At 44.5% G+C, this 21,720-nt stretch overlaps 1 protein-coding gene across 1 annotated transcript in view; it reads right to left on the bottom strand.

The window, feature by feature from the left end:
• The window catches only part of PYHIN1 (pyrin and HIN domain family member 1), a 62,851-nt gene extending 41,893 nt beyond the window's left edge, over nt 1-20,958 (bottom strand). Inside the window, exon 1 of the mRNA XM_086919867.1 lies at nt 20,730-20,958. Within this exon, the coding sequence (XP_086775993.1) occupies nt 20,730-20,958 (229 nt within the window). The remainder of the gene's footprint in view (nt 1-20,729) is intronic.
• Between the last annotated feature and the right edge of the window lie 762 nt (nt 20,959-21,720).

Below are 21,720 nucleotides of genomic sequence, written 5' to 3'. Positions count from 1 at the left end.
GACGAGCGCAGCGGGCGCGCCAAAGGTAAGCCCGTCTGCGCCCGTCCGCGACCGAACGGGGCATGGGGCATGTCACCCTGCCCATATTACCCAATACTCCTCTGCTGACCTGCTCGACCTACATGCCCCCTGGCCTCTAGCCCCTACTGCCCGTTCGCAGCTTGAGCATTTGGGCCTGGGACACGCTCGAGAAGACTTTCCTGAGCTTGATGCCTGCATGGCGTCTCCCCCTCTTCGGCACATCTCTCACCCCCCCCTCCCCACCCCCCCTCACATCACCCCCCAGCCTCGAGCTTAAAGTGAGCTACCTCAACACCCGCTCACTAGCAAAACATCAGACGGAAATGTATCACCTTCTAGAGACCGATAGTCCCAACATATTGTTTTTAACTGAAACCTGGCTGCATGACGGATCCTCCCCCGACATATTAGCCGCCATTCCGCCTGGCTATTACATCCTTCAAGCCAATAGGGCCTCCGGCAAACCCGGAGGGGGAGTGGCAGCCATCATTAAGCTTCCAATTAGATTTTCCATCCTCACCGTACCTTGTATTCCTCAGGTCGACTGCCTAGCACTCAGACTGTAATCCTCAGTGTCACCTCTTATTTGTGTCTTAGTCGGCCGCCCTCCTCAGTCCGTGCCCGATTTTCCGTCTATGTTCGGAGATCTTTTATCCAAGGTAGTCATTAACAACTCTAAAATCCTAGTCCTCGGAGACTTTAACTACTGGCCCCAGGATGAGAAGGAAAGGGCCTGTTCTGTGGCCTTCTCCGACCTGTTAAGCAGCCTGAATTGCGGTCAACATGTTAACAGTGCCACGCATACGAAAGGCCACACACTGGACCAGGTCTGGACCTCCAACTTAGAGATCTCGGCCCCCCTCATACTGCTGTGTGTATGGTCTGACCACTCCCTTATTTCCTTTTCCCTTAAAGCTCCTACCTGCCCCAGCAGGCCCCTGGAAGCCAATTTCTCAGCCCAAAACTGGAATAAAGCTGACATCAGCCAATTCATCGACCTACTCAGCACCTCCCTCCCCCCTGACTCCGACTCAATAGACACTCAAGCTTCTAACTTAAGCCACTGGCTTGAGTCCGCCAGCGACGTGGTTGCCCCCTCAAACGGGTTAAAATTAGACGCCCTCATGACGCTCAGAAATGGTACACCGAGGACCTTAAAGTCTTAAAACTCGGACTCAGACAAGCTGGCGCAAAAATTACGCCCCTGAAGCTAGGCTAGAGTTCTTAACCCTACTTAAAGGGTATAAGTCTTCCATTGCGCTAGCCAAAACCATGTACTTCTCCAACAAAATTGTAGAGTCAGCTAACAAAGCTAAAAACATCTTTTCGATCGTAGAGGAGCTATCTCACCCTGACAGGGTCTCCATCAAACCCCTCCCTTCTCAGGGGCTCTGTGACTCCCTCAATCACTTCTTCGTTGGGAAGATTAAGAAAATCAAAAACAGCATCTCGGTGCTGCCCCTATCTGACTCCTCTGGGTCCCCCACCGACCCCCACGCTGACCCTCTTAACCCCCACTCTCTCACTCAGATTCCCCTCATTTCGGAGGCGGATTTCCCCGTCCTCCTAAGCAAAGTCACCTCAGGATCTCCCACTGACTGTTGTCCCCCCAAGATCCTATGCAAGGCCTTCACTGCCTGCCCTGCCCCCCATGGCACTTCTGAACAACTCCCTCACTTCTGGCCTAGTTCCTAGTACCTTCAAGGCAGCCGAGGTAGTGCCTATCTTAAAAAAACCAACAGCTGACCCCACGATCATGAGCAACTTCCGCCCCATCTCCCTCCTCCCTTTCCTTAGCAAGGTGCTCGAGTCCTAGTCACTAACATCCTGAGCTCGTTTGTTGAGCAGTCTCACTTTCTTGACTCCCAACAGGCCGGGTTCAGAACCGCCCACTCTACAGAGATGGTCATACTCTCTGTTATGGAAGAACTACGCAGGGGAGCCGACTCTAACACCAGTCAGGCTCTGGTGCTCCTGGATCTGTCGGCCGCCTTTGACACGGTCGACCATGTCATCTTGGTCGACCGTGCCAAGCGGGCTGGGATTGGGGGCACTGCCCTTGACTGGGTCCGCTCGTTCCTCACCAGCCGCCAACAAGCGGTCCGGCTATCCCAGTTCTCTGCGGACAGGGTAGGGTTGACTTGCGGCGTGCCACAGGGCTCCTCTCTGTCCTCACTCCTTTTTAACTTATACCTCACCCCTCTGATCAGTTCCCTCCGAGATAAGAAAGTCACAGCGTTTAATTACGCGGATGACATCCAGCTAGTCTTTAACATCGACTCCTCGGACCAGTCAGTCTCCGATTTTCAAGCCACCCTCTGCCACATCAGCAACTGGATGGGGGCAAATCATTTGAAACTCAACCCCGACAAGACCAAATTGGTTCTTGTCGGAGGGCCTTCCAATCCTTGGAACTCCAACTTCTGGCCCGCCAGCCTGGGCCTACCCCCCTGCCCAACTGACTCGGCCAAAAGTCTGGGGGTGATCATCAGCAAAGACCTCTCGATGAAACCCCAGATAAATGCCACTGTCTCTTCTTGCTTCTTCCAAGTACGCAAAATCCGGAAAATCGCGCGTTTTCTCACCACAGAAGCTCTCACCTTGGCCCTCTTGGCGTCAGTCGTCTCCAGAATTGACTACGCCAACTCCTTGTACGTAGGCATCCCTGACTACCAACTCAAACGTTTGCAACTTGTTCAGAACCAGGCGGCGCGCCTCATCTTCCATCAACCGAGGCACCACCACATCCACCCTTTGCTAAAATCCCTGCACTGACTCCCGGTTTCTGAACGCTGCAAATTCAAGCTAGGCTGCCTTGTCTTTAAATCTCTGGCCGGCCCAGGTCCTACGTTCATCTCCTCCCTCATTCATCCTTATGTCCCCTCCCGCAATCTGCGCTCGGCTCACCTGGCTCTACTCATAGTCCCCAGAGTCAAGCGTAAGAAATAGGGAGGCTTAAGATTCTTGTTTCTAGCTCCATCTCTCTGGAACGCCCTTCCCTTGGACATAAGGTCGGCTTCGCTCTACACCCACTTCAGATCCCTCCTTAAGACTCACCTATTTCGCTCTGCGTACAATTAAAATTAAAATATTCTCCTCTTTCCTGGTCCCTCTTACTCCCCTCGTTTTCACTCGGCTATTGCTATCTTCTCCCCCGCACTGTCCAGGAAGCTGCCTTACTGTCCTTTTGCTTCAGCGCCAAGAAACTGTATAGTGTATGCTGCGCTTTATAAATGCCTTTCACATCACACATCACATCACATCACATGTAACTACATGGTGTATGCCTAGGGTCCATGAACATTCAAACCTGTGAAGAAATAAACATGAGAACAACAGCATATTGTGAAAAGGAAAAAACACTGGCAAAAACATTTGTATTAGAGGTTAAAACGTAATGACCATGACATGCAACCCACGCCCGTGAGCGGCTACTCACCCGAGCAACAATTGCGTGAAGCATCCCTTCTGAAAGGGTAACAATAATCACAGTATATGTGTGATTATAAATGTACAGGGATTGTTAACCCAAAATGCAAGAAATAAAACATGAACACCAACAAATCCCTTTAGAACAAACCTTCAGACTCGAACGTGCTCACAACATAAGTACAGATGGTTGAAGGTGTAGTAAACGACATGACAATAAAGGCATAATGAAACTTAATGCTGTGCACAAGAGAACAGACAGACAGTCTTATTATTGAAACGTAATGCTGTGCACAAGAGAACAGAAAGACAGTCTTAAAAAGTGGTGTTCCTGTCACTGCAGTGAAGAGAAGCACAGGTATGCAAAGAAACCATGAAAAGACGAACATGTGCAAGACGACTCGCAACTCGTGGGCTTGTGAAGCGACCTTCAACCAAAAAGAGAGTTTTATAGCAGAGCGTCCCTTCACAAAGTGCAGGATGCCCGTAAGAAAAGAGCAGAGGATACAATAAGGGCTAGTTAAAATCTTTTGGTTGGCGCAAATACAAATAAGCAGTTTGATGGCGTAAGCAATAGAGCCAAATACGAGTGCACCAGAACAAGTTAGCATTAGAGGTTTCACCATTCCTCCACAGAATAGTTCCTTGAAACTGTCACTATCCACCCCATAGTACCAACACTACCTCAAGGCTTGTTGCGAGTACTCGCGGTTGCAGGCTGACGCATAATGACATCAATGACAGAAGGAGGAAACCACACAGTGAAGACAGGCTTCATCCCTCGCCGTCCCTTGTCATTGGAAGTCATTTTCAACTATAGCCAAACTTTATTGAACGGAAATGAACACCTGATTGGCAAGGAACTATGCAAGGACATGGCGTGAACAGGCGAAACCCAATATGCAAAGATATGCCAAACTCAACATGGCGGCACGTACCCTTAAAGACGCGCTAGATGGTTTGCGGTAAAAGTGTGTGTCCAAGCGCCTTCCACAGCAATGAGCTTGAAGAGCGTGTGCACGTCACAGAAGACACCACAGAGGCATCCCAAAACATCACAGAGGCATGGTAAGTATGGTGAAACTGCGCGTGTTGAGTGTGTGCACGCGGTGGAGGGGCTCGAGGGATTTGAATGTGAGCAGTGCAACCACCATGGAGCACCCGTAACCCCTATTGGCTCCCAAAACACTGAAATAAAATGCCCTACACACCGGTAAACATGGAAACTCAGTCTCCGATACACCAAATATACCGGCTCTGAAAAGATGTTGCAGCATACACAAGAAGACGTTCTGGCCATAGCTCCTTTCTCTGGCTGAGTAAAACTTAATGCTGAACAGGCAGTTAAATTGTCATGTGCTTATCTAGGTTCCTGATCGATACTGTGACCTTATGCCCCTATTCGGCTATAAAGCCCTTTTTATTCCCTATATTGGCATAACCGTTCAAGTACGATTTTCTGAAAAGTCATCTCTGGCCTCACACGAGCAAAGCCACAGAGCCACATTCCAGCATGACTCTCTGCTACTTCCTTTGCGACCAATTAGTGCAATGACAGAGCAGCAGTCACTATCTGATATTCCTAGATAACACTCCGAGTTCTTCAACAAGATAAAAACTTAGCAAACCTGGAAATCCCCGCTTGCTATGTTTTGATTAGTAATAGAACTCTAATGAGCAACTGATAGCTGCCACTTCCTAGTGACATCTTTAATTGACGTCTTATGTCCAGCAAACTTGCGTCAAACCCGGCACCTGTCAGGTATAAATATTACCAACGTTGCCTTAAGCAATGTGCGTTGCCTGTTGCTGATGCCAGCTGCCTGCATGACCAGTGTTGGTAAAAACTAGCACTCTGTCGCTGCAGCCTGCTATCCTGTGGTGGTGAAGCTACTGATTACCATTATCGCCGCTACAGCGCGAACTGTGGTTCAGTACGCTTGAGGAGCCGTGCAGCCGTCCTCTGCGAAGACATCCAGCCCAGCTGCCCGCGGACGCTGTCACCCCTCCTTCCTCCCGACGCGCTGAAGAGAAGCCGCTGCCTTTCTCGTGCAGAGAAATCCAGTCCCGGCGCTTCCGGTTCACCCTCGCGGGTGACTGGGATATCGAGAAGAGACCCCTGAAGGAGATACCAATCCTCCATCATTCTATTCAGAGGTATGGTGTTGACTAAACCCTTAGAAGAGAATTCTTGAAACAAACCTTGGCAAAACCAACTTAACTTAAGCTACTTACTTACTCCCCTTCTCACGTGTTAGGCTTAGGTCAGGCACACCGGGGTAGGCTTAGTTAGAAGCACCAGTTGAGTATGTTAGCCTAATGTATATATGACTGTATATATGTTTTATTACTTTTAAACCATTGTATGGCTAAGAAACCATATCAATGCTTTTACAGTTCTATTTCGCAATTCTTATCTTACTGTACGTACTTTTTATAATAACAGTTATTGCAATTGTGGCAATACATTTCTCTTGTACGAGAAGAAAGACTGTTCAATAAATGTTAACCTTTATTGATACACGCCCGTCTCTCTATTCTCTACATACTGTGAAAGTAAACTGCACCAGACTGACTGAGTGAAATCTATGTCTATTGTTTCACACGACCCTAGAGATCGACTCTTGATCTGAGGAGCAAAGTTGTCATGTTGCACGGTTGTTGGAAAACTGAATCCCTTCTTGTCTGTGCCAAGGAAGCTGATCACTTCCTATGCAGAGAAGAAAGTTTCCAGTGACCTCTGAGCTAGTTGGTAACACAACCCAATTAAGTTTAGCATAGTCAGTGGAGGCCTGGAATATCCGCAGTTCCACGTCGATACTACTGTTTATGTTATTCCAATGCGCAGGGCCTAGTGGGAAACTAGGAACTACACTACATGGCGCCCAACGTTTGGTAAGGCGATAAACTAACGTAAGACTTGTAAAGTAACTCAGTCGTGCATATTTCACACCCCTTTCACCCGTAAATACTCCAATAGACGTCTGGAGTGGGTGAAAGGTTAAAATCCGCCCGACCTTAGTAGGAAGAGATTCCTATGTAAAGCTCCGGTTTATTCAACGTTGAAGGATACAGTGTTCCAAAATATTGTGCATCTAATCTTTGTCTCCTTGGAGACCTACTCTGCAAAGCCTGCATTTTTAAAATGACAGACAGTGAAGAAGAAAGGGAAGCAGCTAGGCTGGCTTCCATACTAATAGAGGAGGACTCGAGTCTCCTACAAGCAGACCCGGATGCTATTATCATCCCGGTCCAGTTAAGAAGATCTATAACTTTAAAACTTATAGAAAACGGACTGACACCTCAAGGTGGTACAGTAATTTTCGTGATAGAGGCTCACGAGTATCGGCAGACAGAGGTATTCTATTCATGGATAAACTTTCCAGCGGTAAACGCTATAACACAAGAGTTTCACTATTACAAAATAGAGGAACCTCCGGGAGAGTACGCTCCTTTCGAGGAGATTGAAATCCCACTTAAATTTCAAGAGCACCTGCTCTGGTTTAATGGCGCCCTAAAACACAATGATCACATAACCAGGCTCGGTCCACTAGGTAGACCAGGAGCCACGTGGCCGGTTCTAGCCAGCTACACACCACATCCTGACATTGCAAGAATGTCCAGAGAAGAGCTGTTAGCACAGCTAAACACATTAATAAAAATACATAGGCAATTAGTCCAATATGTAATACGGACTGCAACAGTCCAGCCAGCTGTTAATACACCACAGCTGACCCCTCATCAGGGGAACACAAATAAAATTACACCACAGAACATACAGTCATGTCTTGGTAAAACACCCGTAAAACGGGAACAAATTCCTTTCTGGTTAGCCCAGAAAATCACTCAAATAGAGGCAGTATTTCCTGATACTACCCCTATTGAGAAACACAGAATCTTGACCATCTGCCTTCCTATGGGAATCGCACCACACGTGGAGGACTGCGACACTTGGGGTACAGTCTTTGCTTCCATTTACACAAAAACACACGGTGTTCCGTCTATGGCGGTAATACCAGACGTGCTAAAACAGATTCAAAATGAATTCGGTCCAGAGCCCGCTTTAAATCTAGGTATGAAATTACTGAAAGATTTCAAGCAGGTCACGGCTATATTATTAGCCAATGTAAAGGGAGAAGCAGCATCTGTGGCGATTCGCCAGAAGTTGAGGGAAACAGATATAAAAGATCCTGTTGAGCTTGCAAAAATCATAGAAAAATGCTATGAAGAATTAGGTAGAGACAGCTTGGGTGGAAAACCAGTTAAGCCCCAACTGCTCGAAAATCCTGAAAAATTATTTATTAAAAATAATTTAAACACTCCTAAAAAGAGCTGGGATGGAAATAAACAATCCACTCCCAAGGAAAAAGTTTTCCAGTCCAGAGGAAGGTCTCCTCGACGGAGGGAAAGAACTCCGACTCGAGAACGCCAGTCTCCCCAGCGGGAGCCCTCTGAGAAAAGATATAACCTTAGAAATAGGGATAATATAAAAAAACCTGATAGATATCAAAGTATTGATACACGTCCCTCTCGATCTCTTCCACAGAATTCGGAAAGAAGAGGACGGTCAGACCCAGGAGAGCACACCAAGTCCAAAGACAAGGAACCTGCTCAAAATAAGAAATCTCAATTTCAGAAAAAGAAGGTAGCCAGTATTAGAGTAATCAACCATGCCGAGAATACTGAGGACACAGTTGAAAAACGGGGAGTGGGCATTGACAATGTTGGACAGTGCAGCAGAGATCAGTATAGCGCGCAAGAACTTGATGAGTCATCTGGAGACAGTGGACACAAATGAATACATTCAGGTTGAAACTGCCGACGCCAGACTTAGCGAGCCCCATAAAATATACGAAATAACATTACGTATAGAGGGTGATAAGACTAGGAAAATTAAGGGTCTATTTTGGGATAAGCTCTCAAAAGGCTATGATATTCTGTTAGCTGAAAAAGATTGGCCCCCGGAGTTTGTCAGGGAGTGCCCTCGTGGCGAAGAGGTAATTATGCCTGCCTTCTCGAATCACATACCGATTCACAAAAAATACACATATGCAAGGAAATGGGCAGTAGCCCAGGCACCTGCATTATATAAAAATCATGTAGGATGGGATGAGGATTCTCCGCCTCACAAAATCCAACTAAAAAGTGAACCAACTGCCCAACGGCAGTATCCCATAAAGCAAGAAGCTAAAAAACAAGTCAGGGAGATCTTAGATCAACTTGAATACCAGGGGGTGATTGAAACATGCACCTCTCAAATGAACAATCCTTTGTTTCCTGTCTCCAAGCCAGACAATTCATATCGTCTAGTTTTGGACTACAGACACCTTAATACATGTTGCAAAACTTTTGCAGTACAAAACTCGCATAGTGCAGCCCTAATGAATAACATAGTTAGGAAAAAATACAAAACAACATTAGACATTTCTAATGGTTTCTTTTGTCAAAACATTGCACCAGAAAGCAGATACTTGACCGCTTTCTCCGCATTTGGGTCGCAGAAAAAATTCTGTCGACTCCCACAGGGGTTCAAGAATAGCCCAGGACTATTCTCAGCTAGGGTAACAGAGTTACTACAAATCTATGATGATGAAGCATTATCTTACGTAGATGATATTTATCTCACAGATGATGACTTGGATACTCACTTGAAAAGAGTGAACACCATTATACTTGGGTTCGCAGCAGAGGGTTACAAATTCAACTTTAAAAAGTCCCGAATTGCCCATCTGACAGTACTGTTTTTAGGGTACGAATTATCAAGTGAAGGGAAAAGCCTAGCGGACAACTTCTTAGAGAAGTGCGCTGTACTCCAAGCTCCAAAAACGCTGAAGAATTTACAATCAATACTAGGTTTTCTGAATTTCGGAAGAACTTACATCCTAAATTACGCAGAGAGGGTTAAACCTCTCTACGAACTAATTAAACCTGATTTAAAACAAATCAATTGGACTCAAAAACACACAGAAATTTTGAGATCACTGCAAACAGACATGTTAGCAAAAACAAAACTAGATACACGTGACAACACACGTGATCTTGTAATCCGAGTCATCCCAGGAAGATGCGGATTCACATACCTAACCTCTAATGAGGGAGAAAAGGTACCAATAGCTTACAAATCACATTTGTACACAAAGGCTGAAATAAAATTCAGTTCAACTGAGAAAATTCTAACTGCGGTTCAGACTGCTGTAGCGAAAGAAAGGCCCCTAGCACAAGGTAAACGAATAATTATCGTAACTCCTATACCGGCTTTAGAAGCGGTAACTAAAGCAAGCATTCCTAATGCTAAAGCTTTGCATCCGAGATGGATTCAGTGGGTTAATTCTCTTGCTGCAACAGACGTAGTTTACGAATTTGATCCTAACTTAAAAACACAGGAATTTTTACAATATGAATATGAATATCCTCTGCCAATTGAAATCCTGCCTCTCGAAGAGTACGGAAGTATTATATATACTGACGGATCAGCACAACCCGCAGTTGGGGGTAAGCAAGCTTACAGTGCTGCGTGCGCGATTGTTAAAGGTCGCTGGCACAAAGGAAAATTTAGACCATTGGTCACTAAAACACAATCTCTAGGAGATTGCTCGGCTCAACGAGCTGAATTAGTAGCATTTAAGATGGCGCTAGAAAATACTGATCGCGAATTCCCCACACTAATAGTGTGCGATTCTTTTTATTGCGTACAATCTTATAATGAATACTTGCAGAATTGGGTGGAAAATGGTTTCAAAGATGCAAAAGGTGGCACAATAAAGCATAAAATGCTTTGGGAACAGGTAGTTCTTTTACAAAAAGAACTACAAAAGACTCACGTGATACATACACTGAGTCATCAACGTGATGGCGTTCACGTTGCAGGGAATTCATTGGCTGATGAAGCCGCGAAGGCAGCTGTGCAAACGGCTTCCGTAGCCGCGATAACTCGGTCACAAACAAAAATAGACAGCGATATTCTACAAGCTGTCAGTGCGTCAGTAAAAGATGATAAGAAAACACTCCCAAAAGGCTTTCCGATAAAGTACTTGTACTTAACGGATACAAATAATGTTCCTTTTGCTCGAATCCCTGGAGTGGGGGATAGAGTAATTCCAAACAGGGAACACAAACTAGGAACTACACTACATGACAATACAGCCAAAGCGGAAGCAACTAACTCGGCTTCCGTAGCCACAAAAAATCGTACAGATAAGTATATAGACGGGGAAACCATGCTGGCAGTAAGAACGACCGTAAAAGGCGACTGTGCAGCACTACCCGTAAACTATCCACTCAATTATGCATACACAATTGATGCAAACTCCGTTCCTTTTGCTCGAATCCCTGGAGTGGGGGATAGAGTAATTCCAAACAGGAGCAGGAGGGGCTTCCTCCTACTGGAAGCACACATGGGGTTGGGTCTGAAACACCAAACAATCAAAGCCTCTCTGAAAGAATTACAATCAGAGTACTGGTGGCCAGGAATGAGTATAGATATTCAATGTTTTGCTCAAAATTGTGAAAACTGCAACAGAGATCGCAGTAATGAACAGGCCAGGGTAGTTTCAGGATCCCTTCTAGACAGCATAAGGCGGTCTATCTGCGCAATCAAAGAAGAAAAGCGCGTCCCAGTGTACAACGTTTAAGACGAAATACACTTAAATAATGAGGCCTCCAGCACTCGGCTGACGCTAGAACTGTTATAAAAGATTTGCGAGTCCATATCGGCATATACGCAATTACCACGTTCCATTCTGACCAGGGTCCTGCTTTTAGCTCTCGAGCTTATAGGGAGGCCATGGCCAGCATGGGAATTGGGTTGCGGTATTCTTGTCCGTCGCACCCCGAAGGGAATAGTGTGGTAGAAAGAAAAAACCGGGATATAAAGCAATCTATAACAGCGAAGGTATTAGGTTCAGGCGCTGGGTGGGTCAAACATTTAATAAGTGTCCAGACTAGTCTTAACAACATGCCAAGAAATTCTCTAAAAGGTTTCAGCCCATACGAACTATTGTTCGGAATTAGAATGAACGTTCAGGACCTCGATAGTCAGATGTCAGTGGTACAAAAAGAAACAAAGCAGTTTGAAGTAAAAGACCGTTTGGCTGTTTTACAGGAACTGAATGAAACAAGAAAATCATTAAGCAACATAAAGTTAAAGCAACAGCCAAATACCACTGACGAGGCACCACCCGCAACAGCCCCAGCAAGGCCTGTCTGGATTCCAAAGATTGGGGATCTAGTCAGAGAAAAGATCGCGGTTAAGAAGGAATTTGGGCCTTCTTACAGAAAAGCAGTACCTGTCTTGGCAGTCACCGGAACAAGATCAGTTGTGCTACCGCCCCTTGCTGGTAAAAAGGAGAACAGAATCGTGTCCATCGATCTGGTAAAACCACAAGCATGTGGCCTATAATCAACAGTAGGCCCAGTGGACTCCCAAGAAACAACAGAATACCCAAACTTGCAACAATCCAAGAGGTTCAAACTGAAAGACTCATCACATTCGATCAGCCTGCAGTGCACAATGAAGGACTATGCAATAATGCCATGGAACTCGTGCCTCTTGAAACACAAATTGAAACAGTTCGTCAAGAAACAACACCAGTCTACACTAATGTGGCATCAGAAAGTGCTACCGAGAGACAGATTGAAAGAACAATCCCATCAATTGACAGAACTGCCTCTGGTTATTTCATCAACTTCGACAACTTCTCTGAAGATTTAAACGACCCCGAAGTGATGCCAGAAACAAAAAAGTCTTTTAAAGAAAAAGCAACGGAACTCTTTCATCAACTGAAGGAAATCTACCTTGTTTCCCCTTGGCTAGAGTTCTGGTTCGGTCTAGGTGTATTTTTCCTCCTGCTTTGGCTCATCATGGTACTATGTTTGGGAAAATTCATTGAAGGAAAATATATTAGAATGGACACAGCAAGTCAGAACATCCACCTAGTCCTGAAACCACACAGATCATCCCACGTGAAGAAAAGAGAACTGTCAACAGTAAATGTCACAGCAATTCCAATACCTGGTGGGGTAGTATGGGAGAAAACAGACTATGAGATCTATGGTCCGGTCGAAATCCTGAAGTATCCTCATCAACTAAAGGTTTCCTTAAGTGACTTTGTTACACCTAGTACATTCTCTGATGATTGGGACTTTAACAGTATTAATGACATGATGTCTGATTTAGTTATGTCAGCTAGATTCACAGATCATGATTATTTACAAGGTTCATCTAGTTATGAGCAGTTATTCTGTTACACCCACTATGGGGATCATTACTTGCATAAATCTGCACAGCCTAGAAATGTTTTTATGTATAACCAATGGGAACATTGTTCTACACCACCTAAAAGCAGTTCTAAAGCATTTTTTGAGAAATTCAGATATTTTTCAGGGTTTAACACCAGTGATGCAGAAACGTTTTATTATAAACTGTTAGATAAAACAGGAATGAAAACGATGCTGACAAATTCTAAATTGATATATTCAGAAGCATTTTATGACAAAATGATGACATTTGGTTTTGATTATTGGAAAAATAATATTGAAACGAAAACAATTTGGGGTACAAAAGATTGGCAGGTGCAAGGCTTAGAAGCACTGTTTAGAACCTGCATGATACCAGAACAAATGTTATTTTTAAATGACACTGTACACCAAACATCCTGTCTTGGCCTAGCTAAGAACAAAGAAATGAAAACACCGTCTATACCAAAGCCAATACCTGAAAATGCAACTGCAGATAATGAGTTAGACGTGTCACACATTTTACATTTCAACAGAACACATCCTGATTGGAAAAAGTGGTTAATCTGGCCTACAGACACAAATAACTGTCAAGATAGGTTCCTGAATAAAACACAGGGTTTAAAAATGACCAGATTAGACTCAAGATATTCCCAGAGACAACATCCAGGAATAATAACAACATACAGTGTAGGGAAGCTCTGCCTTGAATGGCTAACATCATCCACACTGGCTGAAATTAAGCAACACTTGTCTTTATTAAAAGATGGTGCTGATTTGCGAGATTTCATTCTTGGACCACGCAAACAGCGTCAAAAGCGTTTCATAGCGACCAGCATCTATGCTGCTTACAACGAGGCTTGGAAAGTAAAGCAAATTGAAACTGCAGAAAAGATACGAGAAATTGATCGTATTAATTTGGAGAAAACACTTTCTGTGGTAGACAATGGGTTAATGACTCTGTCTTCCAGAATATATTCTTTGGACAATATTGTATCATCTGCCTTTGATGTGATAGACAGAGATTTGCTAATGTTACAACATGGCCAGTCTCAATTACGCTCTATTATAGAACTAGGCTGGACGTTGCAAAATCTTCGTTCAGGCTATGTGCCTTGGCGTTTAATCAACACAACGTCATTATTTTCCATTTTTAACCTTACTGATAAACAGATCAGTTTGGCACAGAAAGGAGCAGACTATACAATCTTGAGCATCGAGAAACTCGAGAGATTACCATTGACAATGTCAGAGAGTCCTGTCATTGAATGGATAATACACGGGATTATCACAATTCCGATAACAACTTTCCGATTTCATAAGTGCCTTGAATACATACCTGCTGGCCAATATGAACAATTGGGTAAAGGATACTTAAAATCCGAATGGAAATTACCATACACTTATTCTTGCTACAGTGACAGCGACAAAAATGTATTTCTTAGTGGTGACAACTGTAAACACTCACTAAGCGGTATACTTTTGTGTCAGGGTATTAATTTACACGGAGCATGTGATGGAAATTCAAACAACCTTTCATGCCACCAGCTAGTCACACCTGCAACTCAGATAGAGCCCTTCTTTATGCAACTCGCAAACGGGAGTTACATTCTAAGAACGGATCACAGGTGCTGTGGCCTCGCGCCCGGACTAAGTTATCTAGTAGAAGTAACGTCCATGGTCAAATGCTGTATGCAAGCATTGTTCCCGAGCGGGCCTCCAGACATAGTGACTCCCATCTGGCCTCGTCTGAATCTCTATTCTATACGAATTGATACATTAAGCAAAATGAAATCTGTGCTTTTACAGACAACAGTGCCTATAACGTCATCTAAAGAGACGTATGATCTTCTAGTCGCAAGGACGGCTACTGAGGTTCATGACCTTTTATCAACAAATTGCCCCGTGCATTTCGTACAAATGCTCGAGCAACTCCTTAACATGTCTAGTGCCACGAGCATCCCAGGCATATTTAAGACAGTCTTTACAGGACTGCTAACACCCTTCCAGGCAATTTTGGGAATATTTCCTAATTTTGTGCACTCCATTTTTGGTGGTATTCCACTATTTTTTGGACTCATCGCAGGGATTCTATTTTTGACCCTCCTGCTTCGATATGGCAAGCCTCGGCTCAGACATAGCTCCCATGGGAATGGAAGAGACAATCCTAGCAATGCGCTACAGGGACAGGATAACTAACGTCCTCGGATTGGCCAGGCTGAGAGATCTAAACATGACCTGGTTCCTTTCATTCAGACCGATATGGCAAAATTGCATTTTACCTGTGCTACGGTGTATGCTTTGCGGCGATGAATGCGTGTTGGACATCTGTCTTTCACTTCCATCAGCAGTACCAATGGACGTCGATACTTTGCTAAGTCCAATAACGGCTCACGCATTGTGTTGTCCCCAGCGGCTACCAATCCTGATGACGGCATTCGTGGAGACTCCTGTACTACAGCCAAGTGGTAACAGTGGAGCGAGTGACAAAAGCAACATCATCCAGGTACGACGTGCTGTGAGCATTGCTGGTCCTGACTTCGATGACGGCAATCATTCTCACACCTGCCAAGTTACAACGCTATCTAATTTGGTTGAACTATCACCTGATTTTGTAGACCAATTCTTTGCGAGCCTGTCTGATACGATGTTCTCACCCATAGAGAAACAATAACTTTTGAAAAGCTTTCCGACACACAGCGTTCCTATGAACTCTGGATTCGGCCTTCAGTTTGATCAACAAAGAACTGCCAGGAGCTTTGGTAAAACTGATTTTTTCTTTGAATTGGACAATTTTTCAAATATTGACCCTTTTCTTTTTTGGCACGAACAATTCTTTGCTTAACGTAAAAACTATTCTTAGAGAACAGAAGCTTCACACTTCTATTTCTAAAAACACATCTAGAGACATAACAACATTACACCAGCCTCTAGCACACATGTTATTACAATGCATTTTTATGTGATGATTTATCTCGCATTTCTTCTGTCAGAGATACTTCATGTGTAATTCTTTATGCATAATCGTTCATTGATTTCATATGCAATAATTTTTGAATGATTACTATGCTTTAAAAAACGTACAGTACCTAAATTCCATGTATTACAAGTACGCCTATTTCGAATGCATTTATGTATTTTGGGGTGGGCAATGTTACACATGCATCTAATTGCTTAGTTTTAGTAATTTTGATGGACATGAATTCGTGGAGTGGGTGTCATGTGCTTATCTAGGTTCCTGATCGATACTGTGACCTTATGCCCCTATTCGGCTATAAAGCCCTTTTTATTCCCTATATTGGCATAACCGTTCAAGTACGATTTTCTGAAAAGTCATCTCTGGCCTCACACGAGCAAAGCCACAGAGCCACATTCCAGCATGACTCTCTGCTACTTCCTTTGCGACCAATTAGTGCAATGACAGAGCAGCAGTCACTATCTGATATTCCTAGATAACACTCCGAGTTCTTCAACAAGATAAAAACTTAGCAAACCTGGAAATCCCCGCTTGCTATGTTTTGATTAGTAATAGAACTCTAATGAGCAACTGATAGCTGCCACTTCCTAGTGACATCTTTAATTGACGTCTTATGTCCAGCAAACTTGCGTCAAACCCGGCACCTGTCAGGTATAAATATTACCAACGTTGCCTTAAGCAATGTGCGTTGCCTGTTGCTGATGCCAGCTGCCTGCATGACCAGTGTTGGTAAAAACTAGCACTCTGTCGCTGCAGCCTGCTATCCTGTGGTGGTGAAGCTACTGATTACCATTATCGCCGCTACAGCGCGAACTGTGGTTCAGTACGCTTGAGGAGCCGTGCAGCCGTCCTCTGCGAAGACATCCAGCCCAGCTGCCCGCGGACGCTGTCACCCCTCCTTCCTCCCGACGCGCTGAAGAGAAGCCGCTGCCTTTCTCGTGCAGAGAAATCCAGTCCCGGGGCTTCCGGTTCACCCTCGCGGGTGACTGGGATATCGAGAAGAGACCCCTGAAGGAGATACCAATCCTCCATCATTCTATTCAGAGGTATGGTGTTGACTAAACCCTTAGAAGAGAATTCTTGAAACAAACCTTGGCAAAACCAACTTAACTTAAGCTACTTACTTACTCCCCTTCTCACGTGTTAGGCTTAGGTCAGGCACACCGGGGTAGGCTTAGTTAGAAGCACCAGTTGAGTATGTTAGCCTAATGTATATATGACTGTATATATGTTTTATTACTTTTAAACCATTGTATGGCTAAGAAACCATATCAATGCTTTTACAGTTCTATTTCGCAATTCTTATCTTACTGTACGTACTTTTTATAATAACAGTTATTGCAATTGTGGCAATACATTTCTCTTGTACGAGAAGAAAGACTGTTCAATAAATGTTAACCTTTATTGATACACGCCCGTCTCTCTATTCTCTACATACTGTGAAAGTAAACTGCACCAGACTGACTGAGTGAAATCTATGTCTATTGTTTCACACGACCCTAGAGATCGACTCTTGATCTGAGGAGCAAAGTTGTCATGTTGCACGGTTGTTGGAAAACTGAATCCCTTCTTGTCTGTGCCAAGGAAGCTGATCACTTCCTATGCAGAGAAGAAAGTTTCCAGTGACCTCTGAGCTAGTTGGTAACACAACCCAATTAAGTTTAGCATAGTCAGTGGAGGCCTGGAATATCCGCAGTTCCACGTCGATACTACTGTTTATGTTATTCCAATGCGCAGGGCCTAGTGGGAAACTAGGAACTACACTACAAAATGGCAGAGGTTTCCAGGAGACAGTAGATACCACACAGTGAAAACGTCAATGAGTGGCAAGGAACACCGTATATCAGGCACAAAGAAGGCACCACACAAACAGAGGTAGCAGTAAGCAAGCAGTACACTTCCTCCCCAGTTTGCAGACGATGATAAATTGCAGGCTACGTAGCTTTGAGCCAAAAACACACTTCTTCCAGCCAGCAAAGTGTAGGCTTACCCTCACTGAAGAACAGGATGCAGATGTCGTTGAATGCCAGGCTTACCCTCATAGAAGGCACAGCAGAGACGCCTAGAGATGATGGGGAGTAGACACCCAAAACTGAAAGGGCAGCTCTAGAAGTAGCACTTCCCCAGACGCACAGGAACAACTGGCAGACTAATGTGGTCACTGGTGGGGTCAGGATGCCAGTTGGAGTAACTTGAGTTGCAGTGGATTCTGTATTTTTAAAGTTGCTTGAGGTTCTTGAAGAGGTGACAGACGCAGGTTTGCTTCAGGATCATCGCCAAAAACTTGTAGTGATTGAGTCAAGTACGCAAGATGAGTTTCAGGTAGCTTTATTCAAGATGGTACAATAGACAAGAAGATTAAAACAAGACCCCACCAGGAGCAGCCAGCATGCTGCTCAGCCCAGCCAACTGTGAAGATTTGACTCCAAACATTCTGTAGGATGACATCATAACAAGATTCCACAGAAAGGGCAAGGAAAACATTGGAGTCAAGATACAACCCCCTTCAATGGCCTCTGCCACTGAAATTAGCATGCTGTAATTCTGCGTGTCTGGCCCCACATTTTGCAAACTTGTGCTTGTATTTACATTGGTTCCATGGGAAAAAACCTATTGAAGCTAGGCGTGGGCGGAAAATCCGTTCCGCTCGCGGATTTTGCGGATTTTCGGGAAATCCGCAATCCGCGAGATTTGCGAATTTCCCGCAAAATCCGCAAATCCGCGAGCAGCGGATTTTGCTCGCACTGCTCGCACTGTTAGCGTGAGTTCGCGCCCCGCGAATAAGTGCGAAATTGCAGAAATACGATCTTGGCAAAACTGAAAGTAACTACTTACCAGGTTCAAAAGTTCAGGCACATCATTAGTAGCCATTTCCTGCAGTGCTTCCTGAGGGGCCCCTCCAGAGTTCAGTTGCCAGTTGAAACTATTATGTGACCCTGCTCTGAACCTCAGAATAGTTACACATATGCCACAAAGGTCCTGAATTACAGCTAAGGGAGACAAGCAGGAGCCAGGCTGGAAGTTAAAATCCATTAATCAGCCCCTAATTCATTATTGTCAGTTGGGGCAGGGCAGGTGTTGTAACTAATTTTGCAACAATGAAAGCACTTAGCAAGTGCAAAAGATCACTAATCAGGGCGCACTAAGGAAGCAGGTGCCAGCTAAAAAAATATTCTGTGACACATTAATCAGCCCCAAATTAATTCAGGTCACTTGAGGCAGGGAAGGTGTGCTTTGCTTTGCCGAAAATAATGTACACTGGACAACCAGAGGGTGTAGTGATGAAACAGAGGGTGGCATGGGTGGGCCAGAGGGTGGCATGAGTAGTCAGAGAGTGGCAGTGGTGACAGAGAGTGGCAGTGATGAAGAAGAGTGTCCCAAACAGGCTGGACATGTAGAAACAACAAGTTCGCAAAACTTGCGACCCGACAGGTAAGTTCGCAAATTGCGAAATTGTAAAAACCCTCGCGAACTGGCAGAAACACGGGCGAACACAAAAAAAAAAAAAATCCGCAAATTCGCGGGAATTCGCGGATTTTGCGGATTGCGAATCCGCAAATCCGCAAAATTCGCGGATTGCCAATCCGCAAAATCCGCTCATGCTTAATTGAAGCTCCAGCACCCCCCTGGGTTTGTACTTCTATATCTGCTCCAGTTCCCCACTCTTCCTGAGGTGGGACCCCTCTGAAAGGGCTGGTACTGCAATGCTAATCCGTTTGCTGTATGCAACGTGGTAGGTGGTCTTTAGGGATACAGCCACTGAACCTGTAATGGTTTTGAAACAATATTTGCCCTGAATTCTTTGTCATAATGTAACCAGGCAAAACCACCAAAATCCATATGTGCTTTTCGAATGATGCCCATATATTTAAATATTGATGCTGATCTCTCTGGACATTTTTCACAACAGATGCTGGCATAAATGAGGCACGCCGAAGACGTAGGCCCACATCCATCATCCCGGGATTTTGCGAGTTCTAAAGTGCGAAAAATAGAGATTCGCATTTTAGAATTCGCAAAACGGGATGCATGAATATTTTCGCTAATTATTTGCGATTTGGTAGAAATCGCAATTTCTACCAAATCGCAAATATTATGCGATTTTCAAAGTGCGAATTCGCAATTCACATTGATCCTATGGGCCAAAAGGCCCATAGGAATCAATGGGAATTGCGAATTCGCACTTTGAAAATCGCAAATCCTGATTGCATTTCAAGGGTGGTGAGGGGGGTTCAAATGAACCCCCCCTGCACCCATGAAATGTTGTTTTCGCATCATGTTGCACACACACATGTCCTAAGGACATGTGTGTCCGTAACATGAATGTTTAAAAAATGCATTTGCTGCGTTTTTAACACTTTTTGCAAATTTACCGAGTGGTTCAACCACTCGGTAAATTTGACACCCTAATTGCGAATTCGCAATTTTAAAACTAATCATTCATTGCTTTTAAGAAATCGCAAATTTGCGATTTCTTGAAAGCAATCGCATTTTTAGAAATCGCAAAAATGTTGCTATTTCTGAAAATGTATGATGCATTCCAAAAATGGATTTTGGAATCGCAAACGGCCGATTTTAAGGAATCGCACCGTTTGCGACTCCAAAAACCCTTGATGCATGTGGGCCTATGTGTCAGTTGTCGTGGGCACGCATAGCCTCTGAGCCAGATCCCATGTCTCTTCCTGGACCCCTCCTCTGATTGCAATTCTCTGTGAAACTGCTTAAATGCATCAACAAACTTCACTTTCCATTTATTTTCCTATTGTCACATTGAATAGGTGTACCCCTAAAGGCATAGAAACCCCCATGTAAGGTATTCTTTTTAAAACCTCAGATTTGCTGCTTGATTAGGTGTCCCCCAATGTTTTGTCTTTTTCATGTCTTACCACTGTACCTCCTCACTTTTTGTTGGTGTTTTCTTTACCTGAAACTTCTTTTGTACACACCTCCACATAACTGGAATCAGTGCCTATCCCCTTATCTTCGGTGTTGGTTCTCACCCTCTTATCCACTAAGTCAGTATTTTTGACTGTATTCCTCTCCCACCTGCTCCACCATTTCTTCTCACCTGTTCTCAGCCTTGTCACTTCTGGTGACGTTCTCCTTCTTCCAGTGTCTTCCTTGTTTGTCTTCCGATAATTCTCCCCGTCCTGAAATACATCACTGTTTTGAGAGACATTAGTGTTTCCCCCGGTCCACTTTTTCTCCAGCTCAGTAACATTAGCTTCCTGCCTGTGCAGAATTGTCCCTTCTTCTAGCTCTTCATCATCTTTTTCATAATACAGTTTGCATTCCATCTATCTTACCATCTCATAAACATTCACACCAGGATGCTACCCATCCCCCACTCCACCATCAAAAGATTTCTAGTTCATTTTGCTCCCTGATTGATATGGGGCCTGTGTGGTATTTCCATCCCTCATTGTCAGGATGTTTGCGCAGAACCTCTTTCTCTCTTCTAGCCTGTAGTTCCAGGTCACTGTTAAGCTGGCCGGGTCATTTACACCACAGCTACTGACCTTCTGCAGTGTCTTCCCGCTGACATCCCCAAGCTGCGGGATCTGTGGTCCTAGGCCCTACCCTACTATCAGAAATTTCATCTTGTTCTTTCTCTGTACTATCATCCCATCCACAACCATCTTCCTTGTGGTGTACTTAACTGTCTTACTTGTGGTACCTCATTGAGCCTCACTAAAACATTCTCACAGCTGATAGACCATTGTGTGCTCCTATAAGTGACTGTCTGACAATCCCCACTAACATTTTTTTTAGCTATTTTTGTTGTACCAGAGGCTTCGCTTTTAACAGCATTCTTTTTAATTTTGATGCATTGCTTTTATTATCCTCATTTGCCGCTGAATCACGCTATACTTTTCTGGATGCGCCAGCCCTTCACTCTTACCTGGTGGTGAAATCTGCCAGGTCACATAGAGACACGATGCTGACCTGTGTGAGAAGACCACATGGTGCCCCTTGGAGCTGTAAACAGTAGAGGTGCTCTAGTGCACCAATGTTGGGAGGTCTGCATCGAATACCACGCACCACCACTACACCCGGGT

This window comes from Lissotriton vulgaris, chromosome 5, assembly GCF_964263255.1.
Source record: "Lissotriton vulgaris chromosome 5, aLisVul1.2, whole genome shotgun sequence".
Lineage (NCBI taxonomy): Eukaryota > Metazoa > Chordata > Amphibia > Caudata > Salamandridae > Lissotriton > Lissotriton vulgaris.
Note: the sequence above shows the minus strand (reverse complement) of the source record. Positions and strands in the feature narration are given on the sequence as shown.